The sequence below is a fragment of the Cyrtonyx montezumae genome, unplaced genomic scaffold, assembly GCF_038088225.1.
Source record: "Cyrtonyx montezumae isolate F1298 unplaced genomic scaffold, pur_monq_1.0 scaffold_0, whole genome shotgun sequence".
Taxonomy (NCBI): domain Eukaryota; kingdom Metazoa; phylum Chordata; class Aves; order Galliformes; family Odontophoridae; genus Cyrtonyx; species Cyrtonyx montezumae.
The window spans coordinates 43,158,980-43,178,597 of NW_027071824.1; the positions used below are offsets into that span (position 1 = coordinate 43,158,980).

Genomic DNA, 19,618 nt, shown 5'->3' on the forward strand with positions numbered 1-19,618 from the left:
CTTGCACTTAGAAATTTCTGGATTCTCTACACTGCAATATTCTTTACTTTTTCAATTAATTTTTATCTCAGCAATGTCTAGAAGAACCAATTAAAGGTCAGCCCCACACACACATGTAAGCTGAAAAGCTAATCCCTGTGCAAGAGAGATTTAACAGTTGGAGTGTAAAGCAAATAAAAACAAATAGATGCAAGAAACAGATTCCAAGTTAAGGACGGAACTATCAAAAAGTAGTATCATAACTGTTAGAATTATACAGTGCAGAAGTGCAGCAGCTGAGAATGTTCATATATGTTTTGTCAGCTTTTGCAAAAGAAGAAAGCGTTGTGATTTGCACACAGAGCTCTCATCCGAGCTAGAGACAGCACAAGCAAAAGCACTGAAATGGCATAGCATGCAAAAGACAAGCAGGAGGTGATGATGTGACAGCTAATCAGATGACAGGCAAAATGGAAACAAGGCAAACTAGTATCAGATGTAATAAAAAATATAACTTCAGCAAGAGCAGTGAAAAGACAGGTAATATAATCAAAGCAACAAGCTGAAAGATGACCTTTGTACCACCTTTCTAAGCATATTTAAAAAGAACAATATGGCCTATAAAAAAGAGGATACGTATCAGATTTTAAGCCTTAGAAATAAGAAGGAAAGACTGCAACTTGCAGACTGTGGAAAAACAGCCGTTTTCTATGGTCTCAGCTGACAGCATTCAACTAAAACCACACATTTCTTTGAAAAAACAGAGAAAGATAACTAATTTTACACATATTCTGAATACTTCAATGATTGCTGATACACTGCCTAAATCACTCAGCTTTACCACTAGAGAAGTCATATTCTTATTATTTTTATTTAAATTGATTTCCCTAGAAGTTTCCTCATCTTCACTGTTTGATGATGACTTCATCTTCAGAAGATCATACCTCTTTAAAAAGCTTAGTAGGTACTGCAATAGCCTTTTCTTCCTCTAGATAGGACGCCCAACACCACACTTGCTTCCCTTTAGAGGATACAGCTGTAAAGGATAGAATAACCAAAGATTTCCCTGTTAAATTCGCACGAAAATAAAATCAGCATTTTGAAGTTTATAACATACCTATCTCAAATGTACATCTTATTAAATTCATTCATGGTGTTTCTCAGGATTTATTTCAAGAAAACAGCAGTTGTGCAGGTTTAAGGCACCATGAACATGAAGGTTTGCATAGAATCATTTCCATTAGTTACAATCTTGCTTACTAAGAAGAAAAAGCTCTTTCGTGTTATGATAACAATTTACATAATCTTGCCTTCTGCCTCTTTTCTTTTATTGATCCTTAAAAATCATTAAGATGTACAATTTGCAAACACATTTAAGAAGATCTGATCAAATCATACAAAATAGGTCTGCATTATAAAACATTTCTTCTTCAGAAGAAAATTCCAATTCAGTAAGCATTTACAATTGGATAGCAGTCATCACACGGTCATTTTTTAACCTTAGTTGAAACACATTATTCTATGACAGTATTCATCACTTTGTAGTTCGATGTTTTGGGGTAGAAAGGCAATGACTTAATAATAAATTTTTCCAAACCATCAGAACTTTCACCAGTCCTTTTTTCAGACCCATTTTTTCATTAGAGTAAAACAGAACCTATGCAGTATGGACACTTGCATATACTTGCTTATGCATTATTGATTATAATTCATCTTATGGAAACAGCAGTGAGTACCAGGTTTTAGACCTTGAAAATATGGAACTAACTGCACTAGCAAAAGCCAGGAACTTCAAAAACAGATGATTTGTGAGGCTGGCCATGTACACATTTATTTTCATACACTGCCACTCTGCTCTGCTGCTCACTGCCTAAAATGCCTCTTCCATGAATGTAGCTTAGCAATTCAGATCATAAGTTCATGTCAGCAGGAGGATTTCTCGTCATCCACAACATGATCCTGGTCTGATTCTGACTGCAGTCTACTCACAAGAGAAATAAGCCTCTTAAATAATACTCTGCCTAAGTGTCTTTTATTTAAAATGTGAACCATAATAATGGTGATGCCAAACTCCCCCAAAGAAACTCACAATTCAACCAAAAAATAACAAAATTCAGAATCACAGCACTCATTCAATGCTTTTAAAGCCTATTTTACTTGCAATTAACCCAGCTGTTATCTGTTCTGTTATTTAAGAGATGTGTTTCTTGGCACAATAATACACAGTTGTGCACTTGGTTCTGAATGTACAATGTTCCATTATATCACCGTTCATGTGCTGAGTCAACATTTTTCCTAGCAAACAAGTCAGATCTGTATAAATAATTCTGTCAGTGAACAGCAGTGTCCATTCAGCATCAGCTTTGTGCTTGTATCTCACATACTTGATATGGTCTCAGTTTTGGATGCAACTGCAGAAATGATATTTATATCTCAGGAAGAGAATCTTCTGTAACTTTTACACATTGCATCCTTGATCAGTGTATCATACCTAGTGTGCAGCAGAGCTACTTGGAACTCTGTGCTAAAGGCAACTTCTGGTAATGGCTCCCAGTATACCAAAAGAAACACCCTGGAGGGCAGGATGTAGCTTTCTGGTGAGTACTGATTTTCTGAATCTTCCAGTAAGTATCTATCATATGAACAGCTTGAAAAAACAGCACTCATTTAAAATATGTTTTATTATGCCACTTCGTGTAGTATATTTCCCATTGGACTGATTATAGCAATTATTCCTAAACAGTTTCATAAATGTATCTATTTCCAGCCATATCATAGATACAAAATTGATCCCCAAGGAAAGAAAAGGAAACTTTCACTTCTGCTTAATACGTATCTTTCAACATCTGGGAACTCAATGGGTCTGATTCCCCTTAATACTGGCACCCTTTAGGGGGATGAATAGAAATCTAAATTGTGCATCAGCTACATTTAGGCTTACTATATGACTCCGCACTGCCAGGCGTATATAAACTGGCTCTTTGTAAAAAGGCAATCAATCTCCAAGAGCTGTTTTTTGTCCTCAGAATTTCCATTCAGTTCTCTCAGTTCTTCAGCCCTTACAATTTAATTACTATAAATAACACTGACACTGTCTTTTTGCAGATGGGCAAAACTGTATTTTATAGAAGATAAAAACGTGGTGAAACAATGCTGGCAATTCACAGTAAGAGATGGGTATCCCATAAAAAAGTGATACTTCAGATTTAGTTTCATAATTTAACTTACTTTGTTTCAAAATTGTTATTTCCCCTTTCCTTTTTCTCCTGGCTCTCTGTGAGACTCTCAAAATTCTGCCTTCAGATTTGTCCTCCTAAATAAAAAGAGCACAAACACTAGTTCAGAAGAGTGTAATAGCTGAAAAACAGACACGCGAGGTTCAACTTTGACTTCATCTGAATGGCTTCCACATAGATCTCCATTATCTGAGACAAATCTGTAGGTGTCTAATAAAAACAAAGCAAGAAAGCAGTGACAAATCACAGCAAACATGGTAGAAAGGACAAACAGAAGACTCCCAGCACCTGGCTCTCAGCCAGCATGGCTTTACCTATGCCAGGACAGATCAGCGAGCTTTCAGCACGACAAACTGAGCTGGACACAAATAGTAGTACTTCTATATGTTCATGCTTCCAAAACAACACGAAGGAAAACCTTTTTCAAAGCTTTTTCTACTTCGTTCAAATGTATAATTACTTGACTGAACATAAAATGGCACTGAACCTTTTCGTTTATTTCACTGTTTGGGCAGTAACAGCTTTCCTAGCATCTGAACAGACGAACAAAATAGGTACTCATTTGGGAGAGCAGAACATATGGCAGCAAAGGAGCTGTCCCCGAATTCTTCCTGAGGACACTGTTATACAGACAGCTGTGGACTCTGTTCTGACATGTTCTGTGTCCTTCCACAATTCTGTGACTGCAGTGCTCCTCCCAGTAATGCCACAGCTATTCAGAGGAAAACAAACATTATGGGAAGGTGCTGTAACTTCTTGTCAAATGAAAAATAACTCAAAAGGAAAAAAAAAAAAAAAAAAGATGCCCCAAAATGCATTACACTGCAGCATAAAACAAACCCAAATCCCAGTCCATTTGTCATTTCTACTTTCATGCCTTCAGGAAGTACTCCACAGCCAGCCAGAAGAGCAAGAGGTTTTGCATATATGTCCCCCAAGGAACAAGACAATGCATGTGTAAACTGGAAGCCCCCTTGAGGTTTATACAGGACAAATACCCCTACTGTTAAACCCATCCACTGTTAAAAAAAAAAAGAAATTAACACTGTACGTGCTGCTTCTTCTGGCTCAGAAAAACATTTTGAGTACAGATGAAATGTTTCTCCCAAGTTCCAGCATTTAGTTTTAAGTAGCAACAGCCACCGCAAGCCAGAGTCTGCAGAACAAGGCAGGGTAATGACAGCAAGAATCAAAGAAAGTCCTGGTAACTGTTGGCTATGCTTTTCCAAGGCAAATAACATTACAAAAATCAAAAGTACACTCTCCTTAAATGTAACAGAACTTCCTTTACAAATAAACTACTAGTCTATAATTGTTTATTCATGTGTAGAGTAACAAAGTAATAAGCATTGGGAAATACATTGTCTTGTTTTACTGAAGTCCTAACAAATCTGGGTTAGCATCAGTTTTCCTTTATGTTCCCTTTGTTCTGTTCTCAAAAAAAAAAAAAAAAAAAAAAAAAGAATGGAAGGAAGAGAAAAAAAAAAGCAGTTTCTATCAGTTCCTTGCCAACAATTAGAATTTGCTAAAGAGGCATAATTGAAGTGGTAAGAGAACCAAATGCTACTGTGGATTTGACGGAGTGATGAAGTCACTTCTATTTGCAGTGTGACAAAGCTACTGGTGTTGCAATATAAGGCAAAACTCCTACTGAAATATTTGCAGAAATGGGTTTATGGTGCACACTAACAGTTTCATCAGGATTCTCTTTCTTCTCCTCATTATCCCTGGACTCTTCTTTGAGAGGTAATTTTGTTTTTCTTTTCCGAATGACTTTGGATTCATCATCCCCATTGCATTCCATGTTGGGCTTTTCCTCCTTTGGTTCTCTATTACAGGAGCAACACAATGATAAAAAAAATATATATATATTATTTCATTTCTCATATTCATAACAGAAGTAAAACGTAAGTACATCTAGAGGTCAAGTGCTCATAGGTCCTACAGCATTATGCAAAATATATTCTTAGAAAACTACTGAAAATTACATCTGTCAAAAATTAAGCAGAAAGCCAAACAATGGAACTGCAAAAGGACAGCTGTCAGCCTGCACTGAACACGTTCAGCATATTTTGAACAGTAAATCTTTTCCCACGTACCACCAAATCTGGCAAAGAAGCAAACTGTGAGATGTTTAGGACTGCAAGGCAGTTTGCAGAAAGCAAAGAAAAGGTAATTATTAAGACTGACAAATCCAATTGAAGAAAGTTGATATGTGACTGAACTAATTGCTGAACAAGCGATCAGAATAGAAATGGCAAAGCAATTAACTAAAAATGGGGAAAATGCATGAAAACACACATATTAAAAATTACTGTAATGCACAGTGCAACATGGAATGAACCTGCTAACTCAAGTCTTCATTTATAATGAGATGAACTGCATTAGCTCAAAGAAAAGGAACTGAGAAACCACAGTATGCTCATGTTTTTACTCACTGTCATCTATAATACAGCTCTTGCACTTAATTACAATTAACTTACCACACCAACCATCTAATTACTGATTATCTTAATTCCAGTGATTATGAAACAGGGTGGGAGTTTGACACTGATTCACACATCCCTTAGACTGTATCACTGTTTGCATCTGACAGCAGAACACAGCACTCTCTGAACAAAGAAGACTGCTTTCAACATCAGCATCAGACAAAAAGCAAATGTTTGTAACACACTGAGTTTCAAAACAGTGAAAGAACATTATAAATTTCTGGAGACTCATCAAAACATGGCTGCCCCACTATTAATGTTTTACCCTACCACTTTTCTCTCATGCTGTATTTATGCCAAATTCTTGGTTTATATGCTTTATAATAGTACCTACTTGTTTTTTACTTGCTGGGCACATTTTTGGCTGCAAAATTTCCCTTCAGGAACAAATTCTTCTACAGTACCATAGTGATAACAGTTTTCACAGAAAACAAGTCCATCCATTTTCGCAGTTTCCTTCAACTTTGTGGGGATCCCTGTCTTTTCTGAAAAGGCTGCACAATGAAAAAATAAATACACTTATGTAGAGGTGACACATTTGCAATGATCCTTAGCAAGCCTTGTAAGCAAACTGGAAACTGAAGTATGCCACTTTTGGTAGAATGAAGAACTGAGAATTAGTGTCCATATGGGATTTATTCCCAATGAGTAACGGGTTTTCATTATTACAACACCAGAAAGAATCCAATGATTTCATTCTCTTGGCATCACTGGCACACTGATGCTTGGAGTTGCCACTCATGGAAAGAGTGAATTTTGTGATAGGAACTGTGCTGACTATCTAGAGTTTTGTTACATGGCGTTCATCACCTCGTGTCCCACTGATATGCCTCATTTTTGACATGCAGGGTCATCTGGGGAGAAGTTATCTTTTAATAGCTAATAACTTACCTCTGGAAATAAATCACTGACTACATTCCAGTTTATACTGCAGCAACTACTGCTCAACAACCTCGAGGTCTACCAAAAGTGAAGACCAACCAACCAACCAACTAATTTGTAGCAAATAGATTTTAAAATACTAAGTTACTAATTTATTCTAAGATGACTTCCCCTTAGGAGGTGTGCAGCCTAGGGGACTATGCTGTTTCTTTTGCTCAGTCAAGTATTCAGCACTGGAGTTCTCCAGTTCCTAAAGCAGGTTGTTTACTTTGCACTCCCAAAAGTCAAATTTCAAGTCACTATTTCTTTTGTTTGAACACCAAACTGTCTTTAAAAATTGAGTCAAAGTAACTCTTGTGTGCAGACTATCTCCAGGAGAATAATACATTATTTACGCCATATATTTACACTCCAGAGGTTCAAACCAACCAATTCCTCATACCCAAAAGTTTTAGCAGTATTATATCTTTGGGGAGTAATAAATGAATCAAAGATCATGCAATATATTTGTGATGATTTCTTAATATGTTTATGTGCCCAAAAACACACTCTAATTCAGTAGCAAGACTTTTCAGGCCTACTGGACAGTAGGGGATGAAGATAGGTTTTACTGTAGGCAATTGTTATCTCTCAGTCTGAAGAGAGAATCTGCTGTACTAGTACACAATCATGTTGCTGTCACTCATTACAAATCTGAATCCTGAGTATTTGAAAAATTATCACTACTTGAAAACAGATAGAACAAAAGTAGCAGTGTTCTGAAGCTTTAGGTCTTCTTGCTGAGATCCAAACTACCTTCCCATTGATAAAAATCTTAGAATTATTTATAAAAGTTGCATGATACTGATAGGCAAAAACAAAAAAAATCTTTTGTTTGCTTTGGTTATCCTGTTTTGTGAAATGTTACTGATGATTGTTAGAATGGAATTTCAAATTCTGCTTCTCAACGTGCAGAATGCATATTCAGAAAGAAAACTGATGAAATACAATACAAAAGAGAAGGAAAAAAAGGTAGTTGTAGGTAATCACAAAAACAGCCATGATATTCTCTCATGCTATTCCTTCACTGGATCAAAATTTTCAAAACTTTTGACCATGTAAACCAACTTCTCGACACTAGAAGTTCTTACAACAATAGTTTAAATAAAGAACACATTATCTCATTTTGCATCTTGTTATGTAGACAGACACTACAAAACTATTAGAAGGTTACCACTCATGATAAATGTAAATGGTTAGTATATGCTAATTTTAATAGTGTGATAAAGTATAGCCAGCAGGAGCAAGGCAAAAGTGCAGAGACATACATTGAGAATGGTGGTAACAGTTGAGTAGCAACCAGTATTACACAAAGGCTGTTTACAGATAGAAATGAACACTGTAGGTCAGTTCGATCTGTGAGCAGTCTAGAGAACTAGCTTAATAAAAATAACAGCAAAAAAATTCTGAACGATTTGGAGTAAGAAGCTGACTACTCTTGTTCAGGAAAATACTAATTCTAAACTTAGAGAAAATCAGTATAAGAGAATAATGTGGCCATAATTCAGCTTCAGATGTTTAACAGTGGAATATTTCCTTTTAACTTAAAATGCATTTATTTCATAATTATTAACACCCCAAGAAACAGGTAAGATCATCAGACATGCTTTGTGCATTAAGCAAATACATTTTCCATTTTAATTTGGAGGACAGTCATGTAGAAAAACTGGTACATTATACACAACCCAGTCTTCCACAGAAAACATCAGTGACCTCTTAGCTGACCTTCTTGAGCAGTTGGAACCATCCAGGTGGTGGTAGCCATGGCTTTTTTAACACTTTCCATCTCATTTTCATCTGTAATCACCTCCAGGGCTCCAAATTCATTCACTCTAAACTGGTAAAACAAAAAAACATGGCATAAAGTACAGTAAAAATTTACTAGAGCTTTCTTACACCATCATTTACACAGTATCCTCATCACATTACCCAATTTTCAAGCGTTTCTGCTTATCCCCCAGTAAACAAGTATTGTTTCTGAAAAGCAAAACACAAACTCATTTAGTTTTCTAAAATTACAATTTACTAAAGTATCAATACATCTACGTGCATCCACACAGTTTGGTATCTAGCTAAAACATATGAATATAGCAACAGAAGTTTGCAGGAAAATCACCTAGATAGTCTTTCATTGACAGCAAAATAATGCACTCTGGTCACTGAGCATTTTTGTCAAAGAAATGGCACATCAAATACAAATGCTTTGCAGAGCACAAAAAATCCAGCATCCTGCAAAACACTGCACTTCTCTGCTGTAAAGTGCCCATAAACAAACATCTCAAGGCAGTTTATGAACTGTTTAATTACACACTGAATGTGATATTACTGTCAGCCAGAAGCAAGGCTCAACAATATCCCACATGCTGTGCTTACACAGCATCACTGTGAGTTATACCATCCTGCCGCCAGCAGAAAAGCGTCTTCCAAATGCCGTAATAATTACTGTGCTACCAGACGAAAATAAACCTCCTGCTTCCCAGCCACTACTTGGTTTCCAGGCCCAGCTGGGTGTATGGGCTGAACTAAAGGCAGTATTTTGTCTGTGACTGTCTACTTTAAATAGCAAAGGGGGTGTAACTATCTGAGCTCTTTCTAGAAGGGAGGTGCTGTGATCAAAGGAAATCAACAGAAAAAAATTAGGTCCAGGAGAGTCTTTCAAAGCTCCCCTGTACCCACCTGCTGGAATTCTTTTTCAGGGCAGCAGTATTAAGCATATTTCTATATCGTTAACTACGCAACTTTATATTGAGTAAAGAGAAAAATTGCCCAGCACTGTGGCTCAGGAAGGTGCTGGCACTGTGCCCCTCTGCACCTCATGAGAGTCCAGGGTGAACCATGTCCATTTACACTGGGCCCCCCTGTGGTCTGCAAGTGGTTCTGACTGAAAGCCAAGTATTTTGCTTCAAATCAGCTACGTTTGCAACACAAATGCAACTGCGGACAAGCTGCCAACAAATCCATCTGGACTGAAAGACCACAAGTTCAGTTTCGAAAGGACACTAAATACCCTAACACCACACGCTCAATACTCAAGTTTGTGGACAGACATTTATGCTGCTCCAATGGATTGAAACAGTTACCGTTTGGAAGAGAAATCCTGGGTCTCACAGCTGACTTCGGCACCCCATCTGGTTCCTACTTCTGCTAAGATAATATTTGCTGTTTGTGCTTTGTCTGTTGCCTCAGAAAATGGATGCTAGAAGCAAAACCTGCATTTTTTCTATGAGCCATGTACTGCAGCAGCTGGCCTAGCATAAAGACATAGGTGCAGACCCAAATGCTTTGCTTCACCTCTGTTGCTGACAAGCCACAACAAACAAAGACACTCTAAAATTGTTTCTAAAAGGTCCAGATGATATCCAAAGCTTTTCTGCACAGCCTGATCTGTGTTAAGCCCACATCCATCACCTGTGCCACACTGACACCAGCCTGCCCTTCAGACTTCAGGGGGCTGACTGACACGCCTCAAATACCTAAAAATAGATGACTGCAGAGAGGCTGCTCCTGGATACCCTTTTACTTGAGGATGCTCACAGCAGAAACAGTGTAGCAGCTAGGCCAGCATACTAAACTGGGCTTAGGGACAGAGTGTGACCACTGCTTCCTGTCTCAGTGGTCAGGACAGCATGACACTGGTTGTAGGCCACCAGCCAGGTCTGTGGGAGTCAGTCCTGCTTTTCTCACAGCCTTGTCTCTACAGATGTCAGGAGCTCCTGCTTAATCCCCACAAGTGTTCAGCCATGAACTCACAGCAGACAGAACTGCTTTAGCTCACTGTTTCCCAAAATGCAACCTCTGCACAGTGAGCTCTCAACAGCTGACCAGAAAAATGCCTCAGATCTAGTGAGTTGTGCTCTGGTTTTAGTCAAGGAAGAACAGCAATGGAAAACTTATGACAGAGGTTAATTACTTAAAAACAGTACAGATAGTTGCACAGAGTAACATGTTGCACGAAGCCCTCACAGAGTAAGAGCTGCCAGTGTCTATTGTTGCAGGATGACAGAAAGGGATTTATATTAATGGTGGTGGTATTTGTATCCATTCAAAAAAAACCTTAAGCCTCTTCTATCTGTAAAGATACGATAGAAAAAAAAAAAAAAAGAACAAAGGAAAAGAAAAAGAAAAAAGGAAAATATTCTCTCACAATATTTCCTCTATTTTGGTGATCCAAGCTAATATCAAGAGCATCCTTCCTGTAATCTTAACATACTTCTGCTGTCTTGATAGGACAAAGGTCCAACCAGGAGCTAACCTCGGGGAAGTACCAACAGTGTTACAAGAAGTAAAAACATGTTTCTTAGTCACAAAATTCCTTAAGTAAATACATGAATTTTCACTGGATGAAGATATTTTCCTTAAACCTGTCTTCACTAAGCAGACATGGATGGAAAACATTGAAGTAAAATCGATGGAAACAACATCAGGCAATTATCAAGTAATAATCTCATAAAGTAGCCTAAATTTCAATGTTTAAAAGAGAACACATTAGAAAGGTTGTTGGGTATGAATTTAATTCACTTTTGCCAAATGTCTGCTTGCAAACATTAAGTAACCTCTGAACAAGACAATCAAACCTCAATTCTATCCTATGGAGGCAGTGGTCTTTAAAGAAAAGAGGAAGAACTCTCAACAGTTTTTCCGAGCAGATCTACAGTAAAATAAATGCAAATAAACGTAACAACTAAACAGAAAGTTTCACTTTCAGAGCTTCCTACAGGTGAGCCACAAAGGCAAAAACACACATTTTAAATGCAGCTCTTTTCATTTAACACGTATCATAAACTGAGTTGGCAGAATGAGTCTAATTGTTAGTGATGAAGTATACAACATAGAACTTACTTAACTGCCCTGTTTAGCAGTTTCCAAAGATAAAGGATCAGAAGAAAACTAAACAGTAACTTCCATCCAAACATTACTATAGATTCCTCCCACTTGATGCAGAGATAAATTTTCACATCCTCAGGAAATGATTTCCTGATAATACCAGCATTTCAGCTTACATGACTGCCAATTCAACCCACAAGATCATTTTAATTTTCATTCAACAAAAGAATACACTGAGAGAAATCAAGGTTTAAACATATAACCTTAAACATATAATGATCAAGCACTATAAATAGATTCTGAACCATTTCTGATTATTCACATGTTAACTATATGCGAATACATGGTTCAAAAGTGCTAACCATACACAATTAAAAAAAAAATTGCATTAAAATGTACATAGGATTGGAACAGATACAGTGAGTTACTGCAAAAAAACATTTGTTTTCTGCAGGCAATTGTACCAAAGTATTTCACAGACTGCAAAGCAGAACTGTATGCACTTAAAGCAACCTCTACTGAAATCCTATTTATTGCATTCTCTTTCTAATAGTTTCCTATAGGCTCTTACTTGAAAAGCATTCCTCTAACTTTCAATTCAAATCTATTCAAAGTCAGTTTATGCTCATTTGTTCTTAACTCAACATTACCCCGCTCTTTCTTTTTCCCATTGTTTATTCTCTGGGTATACCTCTGAAGTGAGGGATTCTGCATCTCTAGGCTTCATTTTACTACGTTAAATACAAACTGCTTCTGTTCCTCTCATGAAAATGGTACTCCAGCCTTTTGATTAGCACACCACTGTGTGCTGTGCTCAACCACAGAAATTCACTTTCTTCTCAGTGAAAAGAGATGAGAACCTGACTTTGCGTAATGTCACAGGTAGACTGCCTCTGTCCCTTCTCCAATGGCTTCAGGACTTTTTTATTTCTAGTAAAGGTCTTCTGTTTTATCATGCAGGTTTGGAGACATTCTGTAGTTTTATTTAGGGGACTTATACACTAACAGTGCTTTTAGTTATCTTGTCCCACATTTGGTCAAAGTGCTCAGTATATCTGTCACTCAATGTGAAATACAAATAAAAAAAGATCAGACTATGACACTGCAAATCAGCTCTTAGAAAAGCAAACTTATTGGGGAAAAAATATAAATAATTCCGTTTTTAAATTAGTTCCTTGCTGCTGTATGTATCTAACTTGGAGCAACAAATATCAGACTATTTCAACCAATTGTAACTTCCGCCCTTTCAGGAGTGCACAAGACTTCATCAGTACTCACCGAGACCAAATCAGAATAAAGGCTACTACTGTTTTCTACAGGGTAAAGATGTTACTTAAGAGAGCAGGCAGAAATAAAAAGGAAGAAAAAGGAAGAGCGAGTCAAGTGCAGAAGACATAACAAATTACGTCTAATGAACAACTTTGAAATAAATTACAAAACACGGCCAACAGTACCATCTACTGGGCAAGATTAGGACAAAGAGCTCATAGCAATGTATACAGTTGTTACTGCGCTCTGATCATAACTAAAAGAAAATCCACCTTGAGCACACAGCACTGTGACTGCAGACTAGCTCAGCTGAAACCCTCAAACTTTGTATTATCCAAAACAAATTGAGTATATGTTCATCAAGAACACAAAGTAAGTGAACTTAAGTGAAGGAGTTATAAAGCAGTCTGTGAAGAGGGCACTGAGACATCTGGTACTCCAGGTACACAATCCCAATAACTAGACTCGAATCTCTATCTACCAAATAGTTATCACCGCTCTTGATTTTAAGCATGAACATCCTCAGTGGTTTCAGTGGGACTGCTCATACTAACTGAGGCTTTCCGGCATCTTAAAGCTCCACCTCTCTTCAGAGCATTATACGTCCAATCACATCCCACTACATGCCAAACTATGTTTAAATATTGTTTGAGTTAATAAGAGCCAGAACTTGTCCATTCAACCACTACCTTTTTCTCAGTGTGTACGTTTGATAAACCTTTCACATGTATGAACAGATACCATTTTCTTCCATAGATCCACTGTCTCAGTCACAAACTGGATAGTATTCAGAAAAAGAGGCAGTTGCTGGTTATTTTATACTTTCTTCAACCACTAAGGTTACTCTCCATTGTATGAAAGCAAAATGACTGCTTATTTTCTTTAAGAATAAGCAAACAAACAAACAAAAAAAAACACTTGAAATAACAAGAAGCATGTATCCCCAAAAGCTTTAGGCACTCTAACAATGCCTGTTACAATGCAGTGCAAACAAAATAACTCCTAAACAAAACCTGTGTTATCAGCCACTCACAAAAGGAAACAGGAATACCTCTTACTAGCTCCCCATTACTCTCAGAACCCTGCCCATGGCTCAATACAAAGCCCTTGGCGAACACACAATTTATGCTGCTTGCCTGGACACAACATTTAAATTCTTTCGTATATAAAGGACAGGGAAATGAGTCCTGGCACCTGGCTACTCCCCTCATTTAAAGATGAGGACAAATGCAGTCTGGATGCTCCAGCTCTTGTCAAGTATGGCAAAAACAAAGCAAAAACAAGAAACAAGTTAAGAAGGAGCTCTTCGTATTTAGGGTTCTCTAAATCATCATCATCAGAGCTTAAATGACATACCACTATGAACCACCAGATCCGGACCACTGGAATCACTGCTGGCAAAAGTGCGGCACTTCAAGCAATCCCCAATTGATTTCAAGGCGCTACAGTAACAGTGCAACAGGGTAATCCAAGAAGTAATAAAGAAGTAACAATTTGTATCCAAATGCTCTTCTCCAGGCAGGCACAAGCTGGAAGAACTTGAATGGCTTACTATCAAACCACAGCTCTCCCATTCCTCCCCCCCATAATAAAAATAGGAACATTACTCTTCATCTGAAAGCCTAGGTACCATCAGCAAACATTCACCTCTAGTTAGAGAGACAGACATTTCCCCACACCTCAGCCTTGTCTGGAGTAAACTTCAGCTACTTGATTCTTAGACATCTTCAGTCTCTTCCATTTTTTCCCTCCAGACTACTCAAGAATTATCGTAGCGCCAGAGGGCTTCTTGGTGATTGCTCTCCACTGCACACTCAGTCTGCCTTATCTCCACTTGACGAGGAAATCACAACTAAAGAGGCTTTCTTAAGGTAACACATAAATCTGTGCCAGAGTCAGAAGTCAAGGTTCTGTTGAGTATTTTTATACTCCTGTCTGCCAACACGATTATTGATCCAGAACTTGACCTGTAGAGCACTCCTAGCTCTGAATTATTTCAGCCAGAGTATTTCTAAATACCAGATGCTAATATCTCCCAGGGAACCCAAACAAGTGACAGACAGAAAATGAATGGCTACCTGCCAAATTTTGGTTTCAGCAAGTTGTTCAGCACTACACAGGAAGGCTGTGGTACCAGTGAACACAGCACCAAGGTGAGGTGGGACTCACCTGCACTGCTCACTAAACTATTCCTTTTTCTTCCTGAAGCCCTCTGCCTAGGTATTTACAATTCTCACAGCACCTACAGTAAATGATGCAGTAGATAATCACTATTTGCTAATAAACCATGCATGTTTCAATCCTATTTCTTCAGTGCAGTAGACTATACACACAAATAAAGATCCAAGAGAAACTTAATTCTGTCATTTCTTGACTTCAGAGTTTCAGCAATTTTAATAGAGAAATTTCCTCTCTGGTCTTTCTATTTTTTTTTATTTTTTTTACAAAGGCAAAGGTAAAATTAGTTCTTTATGATGCACAGCATTAATTAAAAACAAAAAACAAAAAAAAACCACCATGGCAATGAGGCACAACATAGGCTAATTAATTACATTAGACTGCAACTAAAGAAAGCCATTTCCATGTGGCAAAAGACCACTAGATCTGCTTGGACTGACTCATGGCCTAGGGAAGTCTAACATGACTTGCTTCCTCTTCCTTGAGCTCCCTTTTCTCAGCCTCCCTGAAGGGGACCCAGCACCTCCCTCAGACAATGTCCTCCTGGTACATACAACTGGCACCCCATAGCTGATGTCCCCTGAAGAAACCTGCACCCTGTGGAAGAACTCACTGCCTTGACTAGAAGTGTGTCTCCTGACACTGCAGGAGAGCAGAGCTGGCTTTACACAAAGAAAGTACTGCACTAGTATTTGTGCCATATAACCACATGAGAGAAGAGTAACTTGCTTTCAAAACATTAATTATCTCGAGTGTGACTGAATTTCAGAACAGGCAGGCAAAAAGGTGCAGGATGCTGCTTTGGGCTGACTGCACAGCCCAAAACACACCACTCTGAATCATGGCCACCCTCCTTACCTTCCAGCTGGAGATACCCAGCACTGCTGCTTAGCTGGCTGGAATTCTGCCATTCCCGTTCTGCCGTTAGAGCCAGTTTTCTACAAGATTAGCTGCCCAGTTCTATTTAGAGGTTAATTTCTTCACCATCACATTTATTACTGTCCTTTTTTTTTTCAGTTCAATCACAATTTACAAATTGAAATCAATGACCGAAACTCTGTCCATGCATCTTGCAACAGTTCACTTTCAAAACACAAGCACTGCAGAACAAACTTGTTACAAAGTACTTCATAAACTTCTGTCACTAAGGTAGGATGTAATTATAAATTATTACAGCTTTTCCAATTTAATGAGTGCATTTAAATCTTGAAGTGATGGGGCGACTGCCTGCACTCAGCACTCAGACTTCAAGAAAAATGTATTTCACATTCACACCATGCAGAGTAACTGGTAAGCACTGACATTTTTCAAAAGAGCGTGCATTACTTAATCTGCCATATGAAGGCATTCTGCGATTTGTAAACTATTTTAAACATTACTGGAATTCAAGTTTTCTGGTTTATTTACACATCTTGAAATAACTCCCAACATACAGTGCTAAAAGTTTTGTTCTTGATACTCAGTGTGTCATACTGTACAACCTTAACTGTCTCTTTTGAATAATTTGAAATTCTAGCATTTTCCACACTCACTCACTATTTATCTGTCGCACAGTTCTTGAACACATGCTCAGAGCAGTGTTAAAGAAATATTAACTACTTTAAGCCTGTTTTCACTAAGAAGTTCAAAGGAAATTTGTTATGAGAATGCTTTTGTAGAGTCTCCTCCAATTACACTTGACAAAAATCTAACAATTAATACTGGAGAAAATCACAGGAAGAAAACATTTCTAGCGTTTTAAGAATTGGAAAACAGGCAAGAGACCATGGGATGGTTGAGAACACAGGCTTGGTGTCTGATGCAGCTCTCTTAGGTTCATTAAGCTGGGAACTGACCATCCCCTGGTGCAGTATGTCTCAGGGAAGTTCAGTTAGCACGAAACTGACCAAATGACATTGTAATAAAAAGAAAGAAAAGTCATCACCTATATCTAGCTGTTCTTCTCATAAGAGTTAGTTTAGAAGAAAGTTTAGAAAATACATACACGCTTCAAGCACTGACACTACTTAAAATGGTTTTTACCACGTTTCATTCACAGAGGAACTTGTATTCACAAAACTTGAAGTGGTTCTAACAAAAAAAAAAAGGTTGCTCTTACTACAAATATATCAGCTATGCTTGTCTGATGATTTCTATTGATAAGGCTGGGTGTTAACATGATACACAAGGAAAGAGATTTCTTAGAATATTCGCATGTAAAAAATTTCCTCATGCAAGCAATAAAGACAGGTAGATGTTCTGTGACTAAAAATAAGGAGTTCATATAGCTCTATATTAAAAACTAGCATTTCAATATTTGCTATGTTTAACCTAGAACATTTTTTCCAAAATTTTATAAAAATATGCTAGAGATAAGCAATACATAATTCTCTGTAGAGTTCAACTATTGCATTTTATTACATAAGAAAACAAGAACTCCAATCTTTTACCAATCTAGAAAAAACAACATTTGGATTTGTACACACTGCCACCACACTGGCTTTTTCAATTGTATTTCAGTGCAAATACATGGCAATCATTTGATATCTTCAGTAGAATGAGGTTACTGTAATTTCTGGAAGACACATGCAGCAACTGCTACAAAAGGCCACTTTCTTGAGGTCCAGAACACAGTACTAAAATAGTCTTTTATCAGGAAAGTTCAGGTAAACCATCTGAATCAACCCTATTCTGTGAATTCTACAAAGAGCATACGCATTTTTTTTATGATCACATTTACAGCTTCATGGGATTAGTCACCCTTTTAACCATCATTATTTGAAGCAATCCTGAAAAGTGAGTTGCTACAATTCTCTCAGAAGATTAAAATCTTTACTTTTCTAACACCCCCAGCTGTTTTGTTATCTACATAAATGTCTAGCCTTTCGCTATGTCTTGATGTTCTCTGGTCCACTTAGCTCCTCAGGGTAATTCTGCATTGTTAGAAAATATTTTTCCTTCGCTCGCTTTTAGAATGGTTCCACTTCGATTTCTTTGAGTATCCCCTTGATCTTATGTTATTAAAAAAAATAGCTACCTGCCCTGTTCTCTCTGAAGAATAATCTTTCATTATTCTGTGTATATTACCATCTCACCTCTCACAGCGTTTTCTTCAATGCCTGGACAAAAGAAAGAATTTCTATCCAAAAATCAATTATTTGTTTGTGTCTAACAATCAGAAGTTGGCCACAAGAACAACCTCAAAATGAAGGCCAGGCTTTCCTCCAAAATGCAGTATCTTGCATGATGTCTTGAAATTATGCTCAACTACATCTCCCAGGTTTTTTATTTGTTTCATATGAATGCTTTTCTATTCCTCTACTAATTAACTTTTACTTGTTCTGTTTCTTTTAACACAGGGAAAACAGAACTGATCAAAGCAAGTACTGGTGGATTGTAAGGTATAGTTCTGTTTTCTTGAATTCCACCCCTACATATTCCTTCTGCAAGCATTTTAGTACTACGTTTACCTTCCACACAACTTTGCTTATTAAAAAGCAAAGGAATTTTAAAATTCTGAACTTACGACAAAAATACAGAACTTGTCAGAGATGTGGAAACTGATGTCAGCATTCAAAGCAGTGACCGTGAGACAGTGAAGTCTGAAGGGAGCAAAATGAACCCTGAAATAACAGCACTGAATTTCAGGAGAGCAGATATTGGCTGGCTCAGAGATTTACTTGACAGGATCATATAGGAGACAGTTGTAAAGGGTAAATGGGCTCAGGAGACCCAGATATCTCCAGGGTCAACCTTCTCACACCACAAGATGCATGCCAATGTGCAAGAAGTTCAGCAAGACCAGCAGGAAAGAACTAAGAACTTCTGCATTAGCTTAAAAGCAAAGGGAGGAAGTACGTAGAAGGTAACACTGAGGAGACACAGAGAAGGTATACAGAGACAATGCCCAAGCATGCAACAATGGCATTAGGAAACTGAAAACTCAGCTGGAGAACAAACTAGCACAGGCAACTAGAAAAGGTTTCTGTATGTGCACAAGCAGCAAAAGCAAATTACCAGAATGGAGAGAGGGTTTGATACACTGGAGGTCTGGGTTGTTGTTGAGAAAAGCCCTACACACTGAAAGAATGGACTAACAAGATGTCATGAATCACTACAGGAGCAATTGAAAAGCTCTGCATCAGGGATGGAATGGCTGTGTGAAACACTCCAGCCCCAGGCTGGCTGTGTGAAAGCAACTTCGCAGAAAAAGGCCTGTGGGTCCCATTGGCAAGCTGAACACAATACAGCTACGTGTTGTGGCAGCAATGAAAGCCAGAAGCATCCAGGACTGTTTCAACAAAAGGGTAGCCTACAGATTAAAGCATCTGGTTATTCACCTCTACACAGTTCTGATGAGACTAAATACAATTTGCTGTGTTTGGTATAGGAAAAACATCAACATGTTCACGTTCAAGGAACGTTTAGACACTGAGTTGAGGGACATGGTTTAGAGAGAACTACTGGTGATAGGTGAGCAGTTGGATTGGATGGTCTTGTAGGTCTTTTCCAACCTTGGTGATTCTGTGATTTCATGATTCTATGATATGGGAGCAAGTCCCACAGATGTTCACCAAAACAAAGGCTGCAACATATGACAGGTAAGGAGAAGCGGAAAGAACCTGCAATTAAGTAGCAGTAGAAGTAAAAAACCCAAAACAAAAACAAACACCATAAGGGCGGTGAAATACTTGGACAAGCTGCCCAGAAGTGGTGGAATCTCCAGCTCTGCCTATAGTCAAA

At 37.9% G+C, this 19,618-nt stretch overlaps 1 protein-coding gene across 3 annotated transcripts in view; it reads right to left on the bottom strand.

The window, feature by feature from the left end:
- The window catches only part of L3MBTL3 (L3MBTL histone methyl-lysine binding protein 3), a 76,212-nt gene that overhangs the window by 44,416 nt on the left and 12,178 nt on the right, over positions 1 to 19,618 (bottom strand). For all 3 annotated transcript variants that reach the window (XM_065733858.1, XM_065733866.1, XM_065733876.1), the window contains exons 3-7: positions 8,351 to 8,462; positions 6,039 to 6,198; positions 4,906 to 5,044; positions 3,208 to 3,292; positions 924 to 1,015 (exon numbers count right to left, since the gene is read on the bottom strand). In XM_065733858.1, coding sequence (XP_065589930.1) covers positions 924 to 1,015; positions 3,208 to 3,292; positions 4,906 to 5,044; positions 6,039 to 6,198; positions 8,351 to 8,462 — 588 coding nt within the window. The remainder of the gene's footprint in view (positions 1 to 923; positions 1,016 to 3,207; positions 3,293 to 4,905; positions 5,045 to 6,038; positions 6,199 to 8,350; positions 8,463 to 19,618) is intronic.